The sequence below is a fragment of the Erpetoichthys calabaricus genome, chromosome 3, assembly GCF_900747795.2.
Source record: "Erpetoichthys calabaricus chromosome 3, fErpCal1.3, whole genome shotgun sequence".
Lineage (NCBI taxonomy): Eukaryota > Metazoa > Chordata > Cladistia > Polypteriformes > Polypteridae > Erpetoichthys > Erpetoichthys calabaricus.
The window spans coordinates 255280270-255302597 of NC_041396.2; the positions used below are offsets into that span (position 1 = coordinate 255280270).

A 22328-nucleotide genomic window follows, 5' to 3' on the forward strand; every position below is an offset into this window, starting at 1 on the left:
TTCAGTAGGTTCTAGAACCTTCTCAATCCACTTAAGGGCTTCAGATGCCAAAAGTTCTCTCACCAGGATTGGACAAAAGGTTGAAAACAGGCCTGAACAGGACAGACCATCACAAAAACCATACAGTAACAATTTGCAAATGCCAATTAACATAACCATAACAAATAAAAAACCTTTGTAATTAATTCCTTCTTTGTTTGACCATGTCTGTTTGTAGTAATTTTCATTAAACGGAACTTGCAAAACTATTCAGTTATGACAAATGTTACGGAATAACAGAAGTGAAAGGAAAATTTTATTAGAGCAACTGACCATTATGGATATGAGGTGAATTTATGTGATGGTAAATTATAGGATGACCAGATTTTCAAAGTATGCCCATGCATAAATCCCATCCTTCTATGCCTGCTTTATGCCATCATCATCGGAGAGCAATCAGTGTATACTGGGTGGGGGGTGGACAATTTCACAAATGAACACATAAGAGCCCACACTGTGCTTGATGTGGAAACAAATAAATGGCAGCACGGTCTGGTTTTGTCTGATTCTTGGCCCTCATCACGATGCTGTTCAAATTTAACACTAGCTTTTAAGCAACTTTTCCTTGCCAGAGTTTTTACCACACAATTATACATAAACTACTTTAAAGAGAAGTTGAAAGGCCAGGGTTAGAGCTTCATAAGTGCCGTTTTAAATATATTGTGAGGATATTTGTTTTGGTGGAGTAATGTTTTATTAAATGGACAGTCTGTTATAACTGGGACATTTTGACATTCTTCAGTTATTTATCAGGATGCATAGCCTAAAATCAGGACTGTCTCTGTCACTTCGACAGATAGTCACCCTGGCAAATTATACTGACAGTAAAACAGTAACTCATTATAATCTGCAGATAATGGTGCTGTGAGGTTGGTTTAGTATAAGGTTAGCACTGGAGTAAATGTTGATTTATTCTTGTGCATAATGTCACAAGGTACTCCATTCATATCTAGATGACCTTTTGTTTTCCTTGCTTGCATTTTATACTTTTTACAGCTAGTCAGATCATTTAACTTAATGTTACAATTTAAAGCTTTGGGAGCACTGAGGTGCTGATGTACTGTCTCTCTTCTGCTTGCACTCAAATTGCAGGGAAGAATTTATAAAGCCGAAAAAACTTGTTAATACAAAGGTTTCCTTGCTGGACATGCCAACAAAGGACTGATGTTCCTCATGCACTCGTGGAGCGAGTGACAGTGACTTCTTACCCAGACATGCAGTCTGCTGGTGTTTCATTAACTTGTACTGGGGATCTGTTTGCTATCAGTAGTGGCTATTGAAGGTGAAAACAGGAAAATATACTAAATCTACAAGTTGGCATAACCATTGCCAAGGTAAAATTAAAACAGTAATCTAATTTGTTGTTGACATCACACAAAGAATATCACTTCATTTTAGACAGACGAGTTTGCAAATTGACCAATGGTTTTCAATAGGAAATTTTTAAATTTTAAAACTGTTTACAGTGGGACCTGTTCAAGAACTGTCTAAATATTACCACAAGATAAAAAGTTTGCATGATTGTTTGAATGCAAATATGTATATATTATCCAATATGGCTGCACACTACAATGATGTCACAATCAATAACTTATGAAAAAGTCTATAGCATATGAATACAGAATAATGTACTTTACTGCTGTAGCACCATTTAATTGGGATTGATCTGGTAAAGCTCAAAAAGATGAATCATAAACATAAAAATGAAAATAAACAAATTACTAAACAGCAACCCCCATAAAACAAAATTATTGTTAAGTTAATGCAAATCTTGTAGTTCTAATCTTCATGGACAAAAGCCATTTATCAGGGAGATGTACAGTGAACACAACATAGAATGGACAGGGAGGTGAAACAGAATTCTTAGTCCTTTGTGATGACAGATGTCCCAGACAATATAGACACTGCGGCACCAGTGAAATAATATAGAGAGGTAGGCTCCACAAATGCAACTGCAAAATAAAATATAATTTATTGGGGAAACAAAATCAATAAATAAATAACTGTAAGGATAAAAACAGCTCAGATGCATTCACTTCAAAACACATGATTAGTTAATAGTGAGGAATGTTTGTTTTTTAAAATTTCAATATATGGAAAAGAAAAAAACTTAATCAAAACTACTGTTACAAAAACCCCCACCCCTCCAAAAAAACAAACTTTTGATTAGTCCCAATGACTTGCATCTTTTATTTGGGGTACCACCTGACAGGTGCACTAGTTCTCCGCATTTCAAAACTGAAGTGGTCTGTATGCGCACACCCACATCCCCACACCAGCCTGCAGGCAGGACAATAAGTACCACCAGCTGCTTCTTTTCAGAAAGGAACTCTGATAACAAAACAGCTGACCAATATTAATTTCTATCAGCTTAATAAAAAGTAGCATAATTGTATTAGCAGTGTCTTAATTGATGACGAGAATCTAGAAGTCAAGACGTATAAATATCACACACAATGTATCATTAATCTCTAACAACCTTCGCTGATCAATTTTCTCAGTATCCAGAGTAATTTGGGTTCAAGGACACATTAAAAAGGAAAAGTCTATGAAAAAAATATATTGGTTTATATTGAATCGCTATTCACGAATTACAGGCAATGTCCTGAAGTTATTAAAAAGGTGTAATAAAACAAGGCAGGGATGCTCTCATAGCAACATTTCTGTCTAGATTGAGGCAATATATATAGTGTTTTTAACTTAAAAGGGAAGAAAAAAGTACTGAAAGAATAAACAGTATCAAAATAAACAACACAAGTAAAACCCTGCTACCTCTCTGACCTATATGAGACTAGAATCCTTTGGGGTGGAGTAGTTTGCCTCTTTCTCCAGTAACACAGTTAGCACTTCCACTGTCATCTTCCTTTTTTCTTCTTTTCACTCACACTTTCTAACCAGGCTTCACTTCCAACTCTAAGCTGAATGGGAATCTGGCTAAAGGCAGCTTTAAAATGTTCTCCCAGTTTCACTTCGAACCTGGCCTGGAATTATTTTGAGGCTCGAGGGCTCTGTATTACTGGGCCTTCCATAGCCCTTAAGTGCCAGCCTTTGGCCTTGCATACTTAAGAGGTGCACAAAGTCCCACTCCTTCCATCTGGGAAATGTGTGTTGCCAGGCTAAAAAGAATTAATTGGCCTCAAGGTAGCCCCCTCGACTTCTGCAACTGAAGAAAAAACAGTTCCACTTTAGAGTCAGTACCCCAAGCTGTCCTCTGTTGGAGACTGAACTTACTCTAAAATCAAGTAGACCGTACATACTTCTAAAGAGGGTCAAGAATTTCTGTCCTACACTTTGTCACATGTTCTCTAGAGTTCCAGTGGAATGTTACATGTTTCCAACAAAAGCTGCACATTTGTCTTTCCTGTAGTACTGTAGGACAAAATATTAGGCTTTCAGTGGCACTTCAGCAACCTCAATCCCCAAATGTGCATTTCCAGAATGAACACTAAAATGAATAGCTAAACTGCAGATGTACCAATATTTGTCACGGTCTCTCCGTGTTTTATCTGATAACAACAGTGTTAATCAAAGATGAACAGAAATGTCTGCTAGGACTCTTACAAGAAAAATGACACCCAAAAGGACATACAGTAATCCCTCCTCCATCGCAGGGGTTGCGTTCCAGAGCCCCCCGTGAAAGGTGAAAATCCGTGAAGTAGAAACCATATGTTTATATGGTTATTTTTATATTGTCATGCTTGGGTCACAGATTTGCACAGAAACACAGGAGGTTGTAGAGAGACAGGAACGTTATTCAAACACTGCAAACAAACATTTGTCTCTTTTTCAAAAGTTTAAACTGTGCTCCATGACAAGACAGAGATGACAGTTCCATCTCACAATTAAGAGAATGCAAACATATCTTCCTCTTCAAAGGAGTGCGCGTCAGGAGCAGATAATGTCAGAGAGATAGACAGAAAAAGCAAACAATCAAAAATCAATAGGGCTGTTTTGCTTTTAAGTATGCGAAGCACCGTGGCACAAAGCTGTTGAAGGCGGCAGCTCACACCCCCTCCGTCAGGAGCAGAGAGAGAGAGAGAGAAAAACAAACAATCAAAAATCAATACGTGCCCTTCGAGCTTTTAAGTATGCGAAGCACCGTGCAGCATGTCGCTTCACGAAGTAGCTGCACAGAAGGTAGCAACGTGAAGATAATCTTTCAGCATTTTTAGACAAGCGTCCCTATCATCTAGGTGTGCGAACAGCCCCCCTGCTCAATCCCCCTACGTCAGGATCAGAGAAAGTCAGCACAAGAGAGAGAGAGAAAAGTAAGTTGGGTAGCTTCTCAGCCATCTGCCAATAGCATCCCTTGTATGAAATCAACTGGGCAAACCAACTGAGGAAGCATGTACCAGAAATTAAAAGACCCATTGTCCGCAGAAATCCGCGAACCAGCAAAAAATCAGCGATATATATTTAAATATGCTTACATATAAAATCCGTGATAGAGTGAAGCCGCGAAAGGCGAAGCGCGATATAGCAAGGGATTACTGTACATTTTAAATGAATACTCCACCCAAAAATATTTTTTATATATTACTTACTTCATGTCCTTTTTTAATCTCATATTTTCATGCAGAATTGTCAAAAAGAAGTTTATGACATAACAGATGTCAATAGCAACAAGTGCTGTGTAACAGCAAACAATAGAAAAATATCTCCATAGAAAAAACAAGAAAAAAAAAATCTCACGTTATTTATGCCGCATAATCCACATATCTGTTATCGAATCGCCTTTTCAAAACATGCAAAATGAGTGTTTTCGAAGTTTTTTTTTTTTTAATTATCAGTGCAAACAAACACAAAACCTAAAAACTGAAAAGGACTCTTTGAATTGAAAACAAGACTTTAGACCAACAAATGACTTGACCAGTCCTCAAGTCAAAATGTCACTTCTAAGTCTTTAGGTTTTCTGTTTATGTGCATGCTGGTAATTCCAAAAGTAACTGTTTAACATTTTTTAGAAAAAAAGCATGCATTTGGCATGTTATTGAGCAAGTGACTGGATAACTGACATGTGGATTATGTGAGATTTGTTTTTTTTATCATGGATGTTTTTCACATTATTTGCTATTAACTCTGTTGACTTGTCATAAGGAAGAAGTGATAAACTTATTCCTGTCCATTCTGCATGAAAACATGAGATTAAATTTTTTTTCTTAGCCACCATTACTAACTTCATGGGATAAGTAACATATACAAAACTAAGGAGCTTCACTGGCCAACCCCTGTGTTTGTTTTTCCGGATCCACACTTTTAAGATTTTTTTTTCTTTGAATTGTTGCTATTTCATTAGTTTCACTTTTATTTCAGAACTTCTGTAAAAACAATATTTGGAATATTCAGAGTCCCAACATGCTGAATCTTTCAAATGAGGTCAGTGAGACACATGTTTAATGACTTTGTATCATAATTTAGGATAGGTTTCTCTATTTGGAATTTCAGCACAGACAAAACGATCTACATCATCAGCACTTAATGATTTTTTTCCAAAGTAACCAATAGATGCATATGAGGTAAACCACGTTTTTGAAATTCTGACTTAAACTTCAAAGCCTTACAATATTTACATACTTCTGACATATCACCTATGTCCATAAATTCGATCTCTATTCGCCTTTTCGTTATTTCTCTGAGTAATAATTTCTCTTTTTTTACACTAATGCAATGTTTACTTTGTTGTTTTTTCTGCTTTCATATTCTGTATCTTGCTTTGCATATGTGTTTCGCGCCTACGTTTTTTTTTAGTCTTTTGATTTCCAGTTTTCATTATCTTTGACCTGCTCTGCATGTGTTTGGCTCCCTTGGTTTTTTAACCTCTTTATAACGTTTTACTTTGTTTTGTTTTCTACTCTGTCTTTTATTTCTGACCTCACTTTGTCCTGCTTTTTTTTCAATGACACCTGGTCCGTGGTGATTATTTTCCCTTTTTTGAGTAATAATTTCCGTTTGTTTGCGCTACTGTGATCTTTACTTTCTTTTCTTTATACTTTCTAATTTTCCTACTTTCACATTCTTTAACTTTCTCCACATGTGTATCGTGCCTTTTTTTTTTTTTGAGCCTTTTCGAATTCCACTGCTTCATAATCTCTAACCTGCTCTGCATGTGTATAGTGCCAACGTTTGTGAACGTCTTTATGAAGTTCTCTGTCTTTTAATACTGAGCCCGATTGGACATGCTTTTTTTCAGTTCCACTAGTTCCGGGTTGATAATTATTTTCCTTATTTTCTGAATTTCCACCTAGATTATTCTTTTGCACTCACCGTGGGGAAGTTCGTCGTTATGTCATTATCAATTAAGCAGATAAAAGGCCTGGAGTTGATTTGAGGTGTGGTGTTTGCATGTGGAAGATTTTGCTGTGAACAGACAACATGTGGTCAAAGGAGCTCTCCATGCAGGTGAAAGAAACCATCCTTAAGCTGCGAAAACAGAAAAAACCCATCCGAGAAATTGCTACAATATTACGAGTGGCAAAATCTACAGTTTGGTACATCCTGAGAAAGAAAGCAAGCACTGGTGGACTCGGCAACGCAAAAAGACCTGAACATCCACAGAAGACAACAGTGGTGGATGATCGCAGAATCATTTCCATGGTGAAGAGAAACCCCTTCACAATAGCCAACCAAATGAACAACACTCTCCAGGGGGTAAGCGTATTGATAGCCAAGTCTACCATAAAGAGAAGACTGCATGAAAGTAAATATAGGTGTTGAACTGCAAGGTGCAAGCCACTCATAAGCCTCAAGAATAGAAAGGCTAGATTGGACTTTGCTAAAGAACATCTAAAAAAGCCAGCACAGTTCTGGAAAAGCATTCTTTGGACAGACGAAACCAAGATCAACCTCTACCAGAATGATGGCAAGAAAAAAGTATGGAGAAGGCGTGGAACAGCTCATTATCCAAAGCATACCACATCATCTGTAAAACATGGTGGAGGCAGTGTGATGGCTTGGGTGTGCATGGCTGCCAGTGGCACTGGGACACTAGTGTTTATTGATGATGTGACACAGGACAGAAGCAGCCGAATGAATTCTGAGGTGTTCAGAGACATACTGTCTGCTCAAATCCAGGTAAATGCAGTCAAATTGATTGGGCGGCGTTTCATGATACAGATGAACAATGATCCAAAACATACAGCCAAAGCAACCCAGGAGTTTATTAAAGCAAAGAAGTGGAAATTCTTGAATGGCCAAGTCAGTCACCTGATCTTAACCCAATTGAGCGTGCATTTCACTTGTTGAAGACTAAACTTCGAACAGAAAGGCCCACAAACAAACAGCAACTGAAATCCGCTGCAGTAAAGGCCTGGCAGAGCATTAAAAAGGAGGAAACCCAGCATCTGGTGATGTCCATGAGTTCAAGACTTCAGGCTGTCATTGCCAGCAAAGGGTTTTCAACCAAGTATTAGAAATGAACATTTTGTTTCCATTTAATTTGTCCAATTACTTTTGAGCCCCTGAAATGAAGGGATTGTGTGAAAAAAATGCTTTAGTTGCCTCACATTTTTATGCAATCGTTTTGTTCACCCCACTGAATTAAAGCTGAAAGTATGCACTTCAACTGCATCTGAGTTGTTTCATTTAAAATTCATTGTGGTAATGTACAGAACCAAAATTAGAAAAAAGTTGTCTCTGTCCAAATATTTATGGACCTAACTGTACATACACACACATATATGTGTGTACAGTAATCCCTCCTCCATCGCGGGGGTTGCGTTCCAGAGCCACCCGCGAAATAAGAAAATCCGCGAAGTAGAAACCATATGTTTATATGGTTATTTTTATATTGTCATGCTTGGGTCACGGATTTGCGCAGAAACAGAGGAGGTTGTAGAGAGACAGGAATGTTATTCAAACACTGCAAACAAACATTTGTCTCTTTTTCAAAAGTTTAAACTGTGCTCCATGACAAGACAGAGATGACAGTTCTGTCTCACAATTAAAAGAATGCAAACATATCTACCTCTTCAAAGGAGTGTGCGTCAGGAGCAGAGACTGTCATAAAGACAGAGAAAGCAAACAAATCAATAGGGCTGTTTGGCTCTTAAGTATGCGAAGCACCGCGGCACAAAGCTGTTGAAGGCGGCAGCTCACACCCCCTCTGTCAGGAGCAGGGAGGGAGAGAGAGGGAGAGAGAGAGAGAGAGAGAGAGAGAGAGAGAGAGAGAGACAGACAGAGAAAAACAAACATGCAAAAATCAATACGTGGCCTTCGAACTTTTAAGTATGCGAAGCACCGTGCAGCATGTCGCTTCACTAAGCAGCTGCACAGAAGGTAGCAATGTCAAGATAATCTTTCAGCATTTTTAGACGAGCATCCGTATCGTCTAGGTGTGCGAACAGCCCCCCTGCTCACACCCCCTACGTCAGGATCAGAGAAAGCGCAAGAGAGAGAAAGAGAAAGTAAGTTGGGTAGCTTCTCAGCCATCTGCCAATAGCGTCCCTTGTATGAAATCAACTGGGCAAACCAACTGAGGAAGCATGTACCAGAAATTAAAAGACCCATTGTCCTCAGAAATCCGCGTACCAGCAAAAAATCCGCGATATATATTTAAATATGCTTACATATAAAATCCGCGATAGAGTGAAGCCGCGAAAGGCGAAGCGCGATATAGCGAGGGATCACTGTATATGTATATATGTCTACTTTTTTTTTTTTTAATTCTTAACAGTTTTGTAGCTAAGTAAACAAATTTGGACTGTTTATTCTTATTTTTATCGTTGAGATTTACTTTCATCGTTCTACCCCTCCTAATTGGCCTACATGGATTTCCTCAGAATCTTGCAATATTATACGTGTTTCATTGGAACTCACCTGAACACACATATCTACCACCCGATTACTCAGCGAGTCTTAGCACTGCTATTAACAGCATAACTTGTTATTATAGTCACGTAACCTGGAAAGAACAAAAAAAGGGGAAAAGAGGTGGTACTTGAGGCAGACTGAAAAAACATGTGGAGTTTGACCTCCACCCAAGGCTATTATAATGGGAAATGTTCAATAGCCCGGCAATAAAGTGGGTGAACTTAAAGCGTGTGCACACTTTCAGACCGATTACAGTGATGCGTGCGTTTTGGCATTCACAGAGACCTGGCTGAATGGAAACGATTCGGATGTCTACTTGACAACTGATGGATTTGGTGCACGAATTCGTTTGGACAGTCATCACCAGTAACTCACATGGCGGAGGTGTCTACCTTTATATAAATAAACAATGGTGTAAAACGGAGGTGGTTAGAGAAAAACTATGCACGAAAGACATGCAACTCCTGTCTGTCTTTCTGCGCCCAGTTTATCTGCCCAGAGAATTTCCACAGATTTTCATGATTTTCCCCATGGGCAGTGGCTCGTAAAGCTGTTAGCACCATCTCCAGAGTGATACAGATGCTTGAATTGCAGCCATCCGACTCTCCGAACTTTATTTTGGGACACTTTAACCTGTGTGCACTGAACAAAACACTTCGCAATTTTTATCAATATATTTTTGTGCAACTCGTCAATTCGAGTGCTCGATCATGACCAGACGCGTATGAACCAAGAGCAAAACCGCCACTGGGTTTATCACATCATTACTGTGTGCATCTTATTCCAATGTATAAACCGGTCTTTAAGAGAAAAAAAAACATAAAAGCAAACAAATTTAAGTCTGGGGCAAGGACCATGTCAAATGCCATCGCGGCTGTTTTGAGTGCACTGACTGGTCAGTTTTTGAAAAATCCTGTGCTGACATTCTACTGCTATTAATGAAGTGACAGACATTGCAAGGTGTTACATACAATTCTGCGAGTACAAGATAACACCCACGAAATCAACCAAAATATACACTAACAACAAGCTGTGGATTACCAGAGATCTAAAAAAAAATGGATACCCCAAAAAACATGGCATTTCAACATGGAACATTAATGGAACAGAAGGAATTACAGAAGGAGGTGAAACGTGACATAAAGCAGAACAGGATAGAGAACGAACTGTGGACTGATAACCTGGACTCATTATGGAATGGCATGAAGATGATGACTGGCATTCAAACAAAAAGCAATACAGTTGGCGCAAAATCTGAATGAAAATTCTATTCAAGATTTTAAACACAGGATTTTGCTTCAGAAGTTAGTCAACAAAAGAACAAACTAAGGACTGGAGCCAGGAGTCAGCCCTTCTTTGATCAGAATGATGTCAGAAAGGACCTTAAAAAACAAAAATTTTAAAAGCTAAGTTCCAGATGGAAAAAGTGGCTGTCTGCTTCATTGCTGTGCAAAGGAGCCCTCTCCAATATTCCACTCCATGTACAGAGGAGCTCTCTCCAATATCCCACTCCATACTTGAAATGTCCTTGGATTTATAGCAAATTCCCAGCCTATGGAAACGAGCAACTGTTATTCCATCATCAAAAACTTTACACCCCAAAACATCAAGTGACTTTAGAACAGTGGCATTAACTTCTCATATCATGAAATCCTTTGTGAAGTTAATTAACAAACAACTACTTAAAAAAACTGAGGCTCTTCTGGACCTTCACCAATCTGCAAACAGAGCAAAGAAGGGTGTGGAGGATGCCATAACAACACTTTTGAAATTATTGTATGAGCAGTAGGAAGGATCAAAAAAGCATGCACAATTGCTGTTTATAGACTTTTAATCAGCTTTTAACACAATCCAGCCCCACATTTTAGTTGAGAAACTGATTCATCAATTCTGTTTGTACCCTAACTTGGTGGGGTGAATTCTGGACTTAACAAACAAAACACAATAAGTGAGTGTCAGTGGCTGTTTCTCTAAGAACCGAAGTACATCTGTGGGCACTCTGCAAGGATGTTGTTTATCTCCAATTTTATTTATCCTGTATTCAAATGACTGCAGGAGTTCACACAAGGACAGACATATCCTGAAAATTTGCAGACGACTATGTCATTTTAAGTCTTCTACCAGATAAGGAAGACAGCCACGGACCTATTGTTAATGAGTTTGTACAAGGGTGTGATCTCTCTAATTTGTGATTTAATATTTCTAAGACAAAAGAAATGGATGTAGATTTTAGGTGCTCTCCAACATCCACTGTGTCAACTTTAATTAAAGGGGAGACAGTGAAGATGGTAGAGCAATACAAATATCTGGAAACAATCATTGATAACAAACTAAACTTTGATCTTAACACAGCGCAAATCTGTAAAAAAAAAAAAGGGTAATCAAAACTTTTTCTTTTTTAGGAAACTCAACTGTTTTAAAGTGGACAAAACCATAATGACACTTATAAGTCCTTTATTGAATCCATTGTTATATTTGCTTTTATCTGTTGGTTTGGCAGACTTAGCAATAAGAATATAAATCATCTTAACAACATTATAAAATTGTTTAATAAAATTATTGGTTCACTGCTGACCTCTGTCACTAAAATGTATTGCAAACAGGTTAGAAAGAAAGCCAACTCAATTCTGTCAGACAATAGCCATCTAAATTCCAGCTGTTGCCATCAGACTGCAGATTTAGGTTTCCAAAGGTAAAGAGCAACAGATTTAAGAACATTTTATTCCTAAAGCTATAAGCTTTTTAAATTTTGTTACTTGTTGGGATGCTGCTAAATGTTAAATTCTACAATTTTATATACTCTTGAAAGTAATTATTCTTCTTTGTATTGATCTTGAGTGTGTGTTGATGCAGTAACATTGCTTGTCAAATGTTGTGTCTTTGTTTATCTATTGGATCTCTGTAACAAAGTCTTCTGGTTTAGTACTTTCCTGCTGCAAACAAATTTCCCTCTGGGATAATAAAGACTACCTAAATCTAAAACCTGCTGAATTGATTAAGAGTAGCCCGAGTCTTATAGGGTTGGAGATATTCATATTTTTGGGTCAAACCCCTACAAACATAACAATATTTTAAAAATACACTCGGTGGCAAAAAGATTGGATTACTACTTATTAGACTGGGATATCCTGCACGGATCTCATAGTGAGAACATTGAGGAAGTTGTTGACTGCACTACTGACTACATCAACTTCTGTATGGACATTGTAGTTCCAACAGTACGCTGCTATGCTAACAACAAGCCATGGATTACAAGTGACATCAAGGGCCTTTTGAACCAGAAGAAAAGGGCTTTTAAAGATGGTGATCAGCATGAGCTCAAGCGCGTGCAGAAGGAACTCCGAGTCCAGCTCAGGGCGGCGAAGGAGCAGTACAGGAGAAAGCTGGAGCAGAAGTTGCAGAATAACAGCATGAAGGAAGTGTGGGATGGGATGAAAATCATCACTGGCTGCAGCTCGAAGCGGGGTACCACCATCGAGAGAGACGTGAAGAGAACAAACCAAATGAACAACTTCTTTAACAGGTTTGACCACCATAACCCACTCTCACACTCACCTCAGAGTATTGCACCCTCCACACATCCTTCTTCTGATACCAGCATAGGAAAGACATCCCCACCCATAATTACAACAGCGCAAGTGAGCAGAGAGCTGAGGAGACTTCGTGCCAGCAAAGCAGCGGGTCCAGATGAAGTATCGCCACGACTGCTGAAGGTCTGTGCATCGGAGCTGGGGGGTCCACTGCAGCACATCTTCAACCTGAGCCTGGAACAGGGGAGAGTCCCGAGGCTTTGGAAAACATCTTGTATCACCCCAGTCCCAAAGGTATCACGTCCTAGTGAGCTGAATGACTTTCGGCCTGTTGCTCTGACATCACATGTGATGAAGACCATGGAGAGGCTGCTGCTTCACCACCTTAGGCCACAGGTTCAACACGCCCTTGACCCTCTGCAGTTTGCATATCAGGAGAAGGTGGGAGCAGAGGATGCCATCATCTATATGCTACACCGATCCCTCTCTCACTTGGACAGAGGCAGTGGTGCTGTAAGAATTATGTTTCTAGACTTCTCTAGCGCCTTCAACACAATCCAACCTCTGCTCCTTAGGGACAAGCTGACAGAAATGGGATTAGATTCACACCTAGTGGCATGGATTGTGGACTATCTTAAAGACAGACCTCAGTATGTGCGTCTTGGGAACTGCACGTCTGACATTGTGGTCAGCAACAGAGGAGCGCCACAGGGGACTGTACTTTCTCCGGTCCTGTTCAGCCTATATACATCGGACTTTCAATACAACTCGGAGTCCTGCCATGTGCAAAAGTTCGCTGATGACACTGCTATCGTGGGCTGCATCAGGAATGGGCTGGAGGAGGAGTATAGGGACCTAATCAATGACTTTGTTAAATGGTGCGACTCAAACCACCTACACCTGAACACCAGCAAAACCAAAGAGCTGGTGGTGGATTTTAGGAGGCCCTGACCCCTCATAGACCCAGTGATCATCAAAGGTGACTGTGTGCAGATGGTGCAGACCTATAAATATCTGGGAGTGCAGCTGGATGATAAATTAGACTGGACTGCTAATACTGATGCGCTGTGCAAGAAAGGACAGAGCCGGTTATACTACCTTAGAAGGCTGGCGTCCTTCAACATCTGCAATAAGATGCTGCAGATGTTCTATCAGACAGGTGTGGTGAGCGCCCTCTTCTACGCAGTGGTGTGCTGGGGAGGCAGCATTAAGAGGAAAGACGCCTCACGCCTGGACAAACTGGTGAGGAAGGCAGGCTCTATTGTTGGCATGGAGCTGGACAGTTTAACATCTGTGGCAGAGCGAAGGGCGATCAGCAGGCTCCTATCAATTATGGAGAATCCACTTCCTCCACTTAATAGTATCATCTCCAGACAGAAGAGCAGCTTCAGTGACAGACTGCTGTCACTGTCCTGCCCCACTGACAGATTGAGGAGATCGTTCCTCCCCCAAACAATGCTACTCTTTAATTCCAGCCGGGGGGGTTGGGGGGTAAACGTTAACATTTAACATTATACATAGTTATTGTCTGTTTTTCACCTGCATTATTATCATTCTTTAATTTAATATTATTTATTGTATCAGTATGCTGCTGCTGCTGAAGAATGTGAATTTCCCATTGGGATTAATAAAGTATCTATCTATCTATCTATCTAAACTGCCAAAAAAATGTAATGGTATGAATATTGACTACCTATAGTAATGCATTTGTAAAGAGGGTGAAACCCTTCCTTTGTCAGTGAGCTCATAAATGTGAGAAGCTGAAGTGACCAATTTTGTTTGCCGATGAGTGAATATAAATCTAATAAAAACTGAGTCTATATAAATCTAATAAAAAGTAAATTACTTACATGTTGTAAAAAATTGACAAATTAATGTATTAAACTTGGCAACATTTAAGGTAAATAATACATGCATTTGAACTTAGTTACCATCAAATACTAAATCTTCTTAATGGACAATATGTAGAGTATTCGATAAAAGATGGAACTGAGCAGGTTCAAATCAACTTTCCTGTTGAATTCCTCAATTCTCTTACTCCATCTGTATATCAACTTAAATAGAAAAAAAATAGAAGCCATTATTATTCTGTTGTAGAACATCAATATGAAAAAAAGGATTATGTAATGGAAAGACTTGCTCTTATACCATTAAAACCTAATCTCAAATTCGGAGAAGTTCTTACTGGACCTGCAAAATTACAAACAATTTTTATACCATGGATTCATTGGATTATCAAACTCTAGATATTCCTTTTCAACTTAAACAACAATTTCCAGTAAGAATAAAATTTGCTATGACAATCAACAAGTCACAAGGATAAACTCTTCAAAAGGTTGGAATTTACTTATCTAACCATGTGTTGTGACATGAGCAAATATGTTGCTTTCTCAAGATCAACTTCACTTGAAAATGTTAAGGTTCAAATTGAGAAAATTGCAATTCAAGGGAAACTAATATCAAGGAGCTCCAAGGTTTTTAATCAGAATGTTATTTATCATGAAGTTTTGTAACTTTATAAATTCAATATAAAGAAATACATACTTAATTCCCTTATTTTCTTATTTTCTAATAAGTGATTTACTTATTTCCTATTTCTTATTACGTAATAAGAGGACGAATGGTTGGTTTGGGATTAAACATTTTGAACAATTCTGTGCATAGCGTGGGCTAAATACTAGTATATCTATATTATATAAGCACATAAAGATGTATTTGTTTTTTGCTCCTTGTTCTTACCTAATTTTATTTGCTTATTTTTTTCTTGGAACTTTCCCTTTGACATCAATGTAATGCACTTTGACCTACATTGTTTGTATGAGAATGTGCTATAGAAATAAATGTTGTTGTTATTGACTCACATTATCAATTTCAGTTGCTGCCATCAGGTCATTCGTTCAGCTTACATGGATAAAAAGCAACTGGTACAAATACGTTTTCATTAATCGTCTAAAAAGTTTAACAAAAATCTACAGGTTTAAATCGTTGGATGAACAGTTAGCAGTTGCATCAATCATCACTTAAGTCTAAATGCAGGTTTAATTTTTATGTCTAATATAGTTGCTTTAATGTTTCACCATAAGCTTTATGCTCATTGCCATATTTTTTTTTTTTTTTTTTTTTGTATTTCACATTTGTACTACAAGTTGGATGGCGGTGGTTATGTCATGGTTTCTCTATAAAACCCGTTGACAAACCAAATTTCCCTCTTGGGACAGTAAAAAAAATGAATAAATTAATTTAATTAACCTAGTTTACAAATTTATTCTTGACGCTAACATATTTTAATATCACCTACGAGGTAATCACTTCAGTACTTACGTGGGATTTCCTTATTCACATATGCCTAAGACGAGTGAGTAATGCAGTCTTAAGTAAGATGACCCGGGTTATGAAACGGGATAAAGGGTCATCTTAATATAAAGCCTCTAAAAAATATCTACGTCAGATGCTGGGAAAACGTCGATTCTAAAAAGAAAAATATCCAGTAGTCTGCCACCCGTTTTCTTCTTCAAAACTCCGTCTTATCATTTGCAAATCCGCAATCCACCACGTGCGTCGCTGTAGCCAAGAAACAACTCGCCGGCCGGCGCGAAAAGCACGGTGGGGACGTGTGACGCCATTGCGTAGCCCTGCGGTGTTTTGTGTGTGCGTGGAGCGTCAAACGGTTCAAAGAGGAAGGAAGATGGCGGAAAACAAAGGCGATGGGGACAGTGAGAACCCCGAAAATGTTATCTTGGTCCCTTGCGTAGAGGATACCGCAACTGATGTGGAGAAGGAAATGGAAACCCCGGTGATTACAGAGCAGGCACAGGTATATATTGAGGCCCAGAGTCCAGAAAAGAGCGGCGCTGCGCCGAACGGAGGAGGGGAGAGCAGCAGCCCCGGGAACAGCAATAGAGAGAACGCGGAGACAGCGGGCACCGAGGAGCCCGAAATAAGCACAGCTACGGCCTCCACTGCCATAGTATTACCTTTGGCAGCTCCCGCTCATTATCCTGTAACCTTGACGGCGCCTCCTCCGTCAACCGGCACGTCGACTCCGCTCGTTTCGGGCCCCATTGCTTCAATTGCTCACACATCGACCCCCACCTCCTCGACAGAACCCGTTGCTACCCCCGTTACATCGACTACACCCTCTCCAGCTCCCACTACCCTAGCGCCTGCTCTTTCATCCTCGGCTGAGCAAATACCACCCCTACCAGTTTTGACTGAAACTCCCCCAATGCCCGATTCCCTGGGTACGCCGGGACCGGTGACCCACACTGTAACGGAGACCCCTCCAGTGCACCCCACTTCGACGACGACCCCTCCGGTGCTCACCTCAACAACGATGACCCCACCTGTACCCACCACTCCGACAGCGACTCAACCAGCACCCACCTCTACAACTACAACCCCTCCCGTGCCCACGACACCGACGGCACACCCCCCGGTACTCATGGCTCCAGCTGTACCTTCACAGACTCCCAGCACCCCAACTGCTTCGACTCCCTCTGCAGTATCAGTTGCAGATTCCTCGCCTTCCACAGCTCCAGCACCGACGCCTCCGATCAATCTGCTTGACACTTGCGCTGTATGCCGGCAGAGCCTACAGAGCCGGGACTGTGAACCGAAGCTGCTGCCGTGTCTGCATTCGTTTTGTCTTCGTTGTATCCCTCCACCAGACCGCCAGGTCAGCCTACAGCTGGGGCCGCACGGACAGGAGACGCAGATCGGTGAGTCACTAAACTTAATATCTTTGGGTGAATAATCTCTGTTAATGGGAAATAGAATACTAGTCACCTGTCTTTCACATGTCCCCTTTCTGTTGTGTTCATTACTTGTGATGGTTTGATGAACATTTTGGTTTGGGCGTAAGACATTCTAGTGTTTCGGAGCAAACCTCTGGTAATGGAACCCAACGTATGTACAATTCATGCAGTTTGACAGTTTTCCCAACGTGGATACAGGTTGTGAGCCAATGATTTAGGCTTTGACGATGATATAATTAAGAAACTAAGAGAGCATGTGTTACTCGGCATTTTCCGCAAAGCATTTCGTGCGATATCTCCATCTCAGTATATTATTTGTTTAAAGTATTGTATTTAGTTATTAATGATATGCTTTTAATTGGAAGTGCTGATATACAGAAAAAAACTGAAAGGTAACAGGGTAGCTTTACTGTAATTGTTACTGCAAAACCTTCCCTTGTTTCATTACAATGCATATGCTAATGAAAGCATGGTATCCCTTGCCAATCTTCCTAAAAATGATGTCGCCACTCATTGTACTATTGGAATAAATTTATTTTTCTTAGATGTGAAAAGGATGGTTTATCCCACTTATCTCCACACAATTTAATATTAAAAAAAAAAAAAGAAGCTTTAACTGGTAAAGTCAAGAGGGACCTTTTTTTGTCCATTTGGTGGTAAAGGTAAACCCTAGGGGTGTGTCAGAAAGGTGTAGTGAAATATTAAACATCAACTCAAGTGGTTGTATTAAAATACCCCTTGCTGTTTATACAAAAATACAATTGAGTGCAGTACGAGTTTAATGAATATGAAAAAGAATAGTTGGCAGTCTTCATTATTGGCACTCTTGTTCAGATATTGATCACTAGTTTAACAGTTCTTGCTTTACCTTATATCCTTAGTAGTTGCCTTTTAAGTGGAGATGTGTTTATATGAGATGTCTGCATAAGGCAATTGTCATGCTTTTGTTTTCAGGAATCACTTTTGTTTATATTAAGTGTTGCATGTAATCATTAAAATTAAAGTTCAAAGGGTGCATAATCATCAATGGAGTAACTTTGTTTAAACTGTTGGTCTCTAGTTTCATTGGTGCTAAATGATAGCTAAAGGGATGTAGTGTTTTTTTTTTCCTCTCAAGAGGATGAGTACCATCTAATTAACAGTGCATTTTGGTATCGTTTTTTAAAGTACCCTTTGTTGTCTTGTTAAGTCGATGGTATTCTCCATATAAAATCTACCAATCTTGTGTGCCTTGGATTAAGACACTGGGGTTTTTGTTTGGTGCAACTCTCTCTTAGTCATTTTTTTCCCACCGTGTTTACATTTTATAACCACAGAAGTTGTCAAATATCATCTTTCAAAAATGTAAACAAAATATTTCGAATGGTCAAATGTAACACCTACAAATGAAACCAAACTTTTCTTGTTTTTACTTTATTATCTCCTCTGTTGGCCCAGTTTTATTGCTGTTATTGTTGAGTATTTTGGAGTTAATATATTGACGTAAAACATTTTGTAAATTCACTTTTCCCAGCTGTTTATAGCCTTTCTAGGTACAAGTATTAAAAGTGATAAGCTATTTATTTTGATTCTGCCTGTTATTTCTTGCTGAATTCATAACTTAGTTTGTCGTGCAGTTTTATGTGTGACTGTCCTCAAGACTTGTCCCTTTTATCTTCAGTGCTGTCACATGTACTCCATTTTCCAATAATGCTGGAAACCAGAAGCTTGTTGGTAGCCTACTACTCACAACCTTTTCCACAATGTTCTGTTGTAGCCTTCATTCACTTAATGAGTTGGATGGCATATTCCCTTGAATCCAGCTGCATTATACAGTATTTGCAGTGACTTACTGCAACTAGTCCACGATTTAGTCACAGGTAGTCATAAAGGCAGGCTTGTGTGCATGAGACATGATATGGCAACACGACAGTCAGCAAATCTGACATACCCCTACAACTAGTAGTTGTATAGTGCAATATCAGCTTTAGATGTAAAGGACAGTGCATAGTTAATATTATTGTAATTAGTTAATATGTAAGATATGCTTTTGTTAATAGTCTTATGTGTTTTTTTTGGTTACATAAATGCTTTATCATTATGGAACCAGTATTTCAGTGTCATCACAATTGTGTCCTTGGTTCAAGCATAGTGTGTAAGCACTTATTGCAGTGTGGTCTTTTGGATTTGTGTCTCTCATTGCACAAAGCAAAGTATTATATCTCTCTATTATTAAAAAAAAAAAAATCTTGGAAGGAGACGAGACGTGATTTTCTCGGAGAGATGCATGTCCCACGAGACAAGTCTTTGTGCCAAGTGATTTAACCACACCCGGGGCTGGAAATAAAAGACAATGTAGATGACGAAGTAGAACGTCGTAAAGAATTCAAAAATGTTGGTGCGGTACACATGCAAAGCAGGTTAGAGATAATGGAAGTACAAAAATTTGAAAGTCTCAAAAAAGGATAGTAAAGATCGCAGCGTCGCAAACAAATGGAAATTATTACTAGGTGAAATAACAGAACAGCGAAAAGAGATTGAATATATTGTTCGGATTTAAACTTTAAGTCGGAGACTTGTAGATTGTCTAATTCGTGTTGCCATCAGGGAAAAAAAAGTAGTGTTTCTTCCCAATGAAGAGGCATATTCATGAGAATGAAAAGATTTGTTTGGTGAAAGTGAAATCCTGGGAGAGAAAATTTCAAGCCTTGTGAGACAAGAGCTTATACAAAGAGATTTGAAAAAGTCCTGCCCACATAACCACGCACATGGTTCAATCATTTCTCATTTGTGTGAATGCTATTGTCAGACACATTTCTTGTAGAGAGAAACAATATTCACTCACGGGTAGTTATATGTTGCGATGTCACGATGTACTTCCAAACACGGAATCAAAATTCAATGCGATATTGATGAAAAGGTAAAAGCGAAAAGAGATGTATAGACATTGATGATATGACAGAAGTATGTAGATATTGTTTGGTTTTAAAGTTTAAGTCGGAGAGTTGTAGATCGTCTAATTCATGTTGCCATCAGGGAAAAGTAGTGTTTCTTAAAAATGAAGAGGCCTATCCGTGTGAATTAAGTTTTGCTTTTTTGGTGAAAGCGAAATCCGCATACATAAGCAACAGAGATGCGAATTTTCTGGCGTGAGGTGCAGGCGGGGTTGTCGAGTGAAGCAAACAGGGGGATAAGCCCCCTAGTTTAAAAAAAAAAAAAAAAAAATCTTAGACAACTAAGTACATAAAAGGTTCTCTGATTACAGTCTTGTTCCTTATGTGGTAAAGCTGTGTTCTTGTGTCTACCGGACAGACAGTAAATAAGAGTTTCTGAGTTGGAAATTCCATATGAATGCTGTATGAACTTGGAGCTATAAGTCGAACAATTTTGTAGAAAACAAAGTCCCCTGAATTATCTGAGTTGTGACAGATTGCTGAACATTCACCTTAGTCAATTGTATAACATATGATGTGGTCAGTCAGAAATGGTACTTCTGAGGCTGAATTGTATTTGCTCATTTAGTATGTTTAGTTTGCTCATTATTTTTTGCTGTAAATATACAGTTTATTTTAATTTCCTTTTTGCAAGGTAACCGCTGACTCAACAATTGGTGTGCATTTCTCTGAATAGTCTAACCAGAAATTCCCATAAATGCACTGAATTGGGAAGTCACAACTTGGAGCTCCAAACACTCCGATAGCGTGTAAATGCAACAGAATGTAGGCCAAAATCTGCAGTTTTCCCCAATGCCACAATGATCACAATGACATAACAGGAACCACAGTGTGAAGATTTTAATACTGGTTTCAAGAACATTTATATAAAGAAGGGTGGTACAAAAACAGGAATTGGACATAGCCGGGTTTCTAGTAACAGGATAATGCACCAGTCAATATGTTTTGTAAGTACTGAGTCCTGAGCTTCATCGTCCAATATATCTTTACAAACTGCCTTATTTAGGGATGTATTGAGGAGCTGACTTCATGATGAACAGTATTGATTAAAAGTGTATTTTCCAAAAAATTCAAAATGACAGTCAGCTGTGATATTTCTGTCACTTGTGAAATTCCTAGCTCAAAGCAGTATTACAACATTTATAATTTGATATATAAAGGCATTATTATACTATAACACATTGTTATAATGTGAAACAGAAGTGTTATAAACTCTTACTTGTGGTTTGTGCATGTGCATTGTAATTGTATGCCTATCAGTCTTTTTTTCTTGTCGAAGCAAGCTCACAATTTACATGGATTAGTTCACACTGCTTTGGTGAACTCTAATTTTGGCTGTAGACACTTGTTTTCCAATATACTCTCCAAATTGTACTGCCTGCCTGTTTATCTCTCTAAAAGAGATAATGCAGCTGAAAGGTTAAACAATCAAAGAAAGGGAAAAAACAGTGGTTTGGAGTGCAGTTAAGATACTTCTGATTTACATTTGAAAAGTAATGTGATGTTTTTCTGCATGACTAAAAATCATCTCAGTGAAAAAAAGAAAACATGCTTTTTTTTTTTGCATAATAATAAATAAGATAAGCATGGATATTGTTACAGACGGCAACAAACCTCTTTAAAAGAGACCAAATAAAACGACCTAACGATCTAATGCATCCATTATGGCAATGCTCATATATTCATTTTTTCTTTTTGAAATGATCAGGCAGTCTTAAGTCTTTGTTAAAATCATTGTGTAAAAACAATTACAAAATGATTTTAACAAACTATTCTTTTTCGATTGTGAGGTTTATATATTGCAATGTTACATAAATTATGGCAGACACACCAATTGTTTTACTCTGTGTAAAGCACTTTTTAAAATAAATTCTGTCTTTGTATCTCTAAAAAAGATGGTATAAATCAGGCATGTCAAACATGCGGCCCGCAACAGAAATCTGTGGGGCCCACATTACAGATCCTAGTTAGTAATCGTTTTGTACAAGGTTAGTGCTATCGTTTGTGATTGAATCATTCTGCATCTTTGACGTTACTTATTGACTTCTCTTACTTCTGCCTTCTGACAAAAGCGCGTTTTCCCATGGCATTACGGTACCGGAAACGTCATCTGCTAGTAGAGTTGCAGCTGTGGCGTCAGCTCCTTGATACCCTAGGCATGACACTGCCCAACACGAGCCTTGACCAAAGTTAATGAGCCACGACGTTGCAACTGAAGTGCCAGGCTGCACTACTGGTTGGGCTGCTGAGACTGGCCACTGGGC

General features: G+C 38.9%; 1 protein-coding gene across 2 annotated transcripts in view; it reads left to right on the forward strand.

The window, feature by feature from the left end:
* The first annotated feature begins 16012 nt into the window (after nt 1-16012).
* trim33 (tripartite motif containing 33) overlaps nt 16013-22328 on the forward strand; it is a 180446-nt gene continuing 174130 nt past the window's right edge. For both annotated transcript variants that reach the window (XM_051925147.1, XM_028798092.2), the window contains exon 1: nt 16013-17095. In XM_051925147.1, coding sequence (XP_051781107.1) covers nt 16063-17095 — 1033 coding nt within the window. In that variant the 5' untranslated portion in view covers nt 16013-16062. The remainder of the gene's footprint in view (nt 17096-22328) is intronic.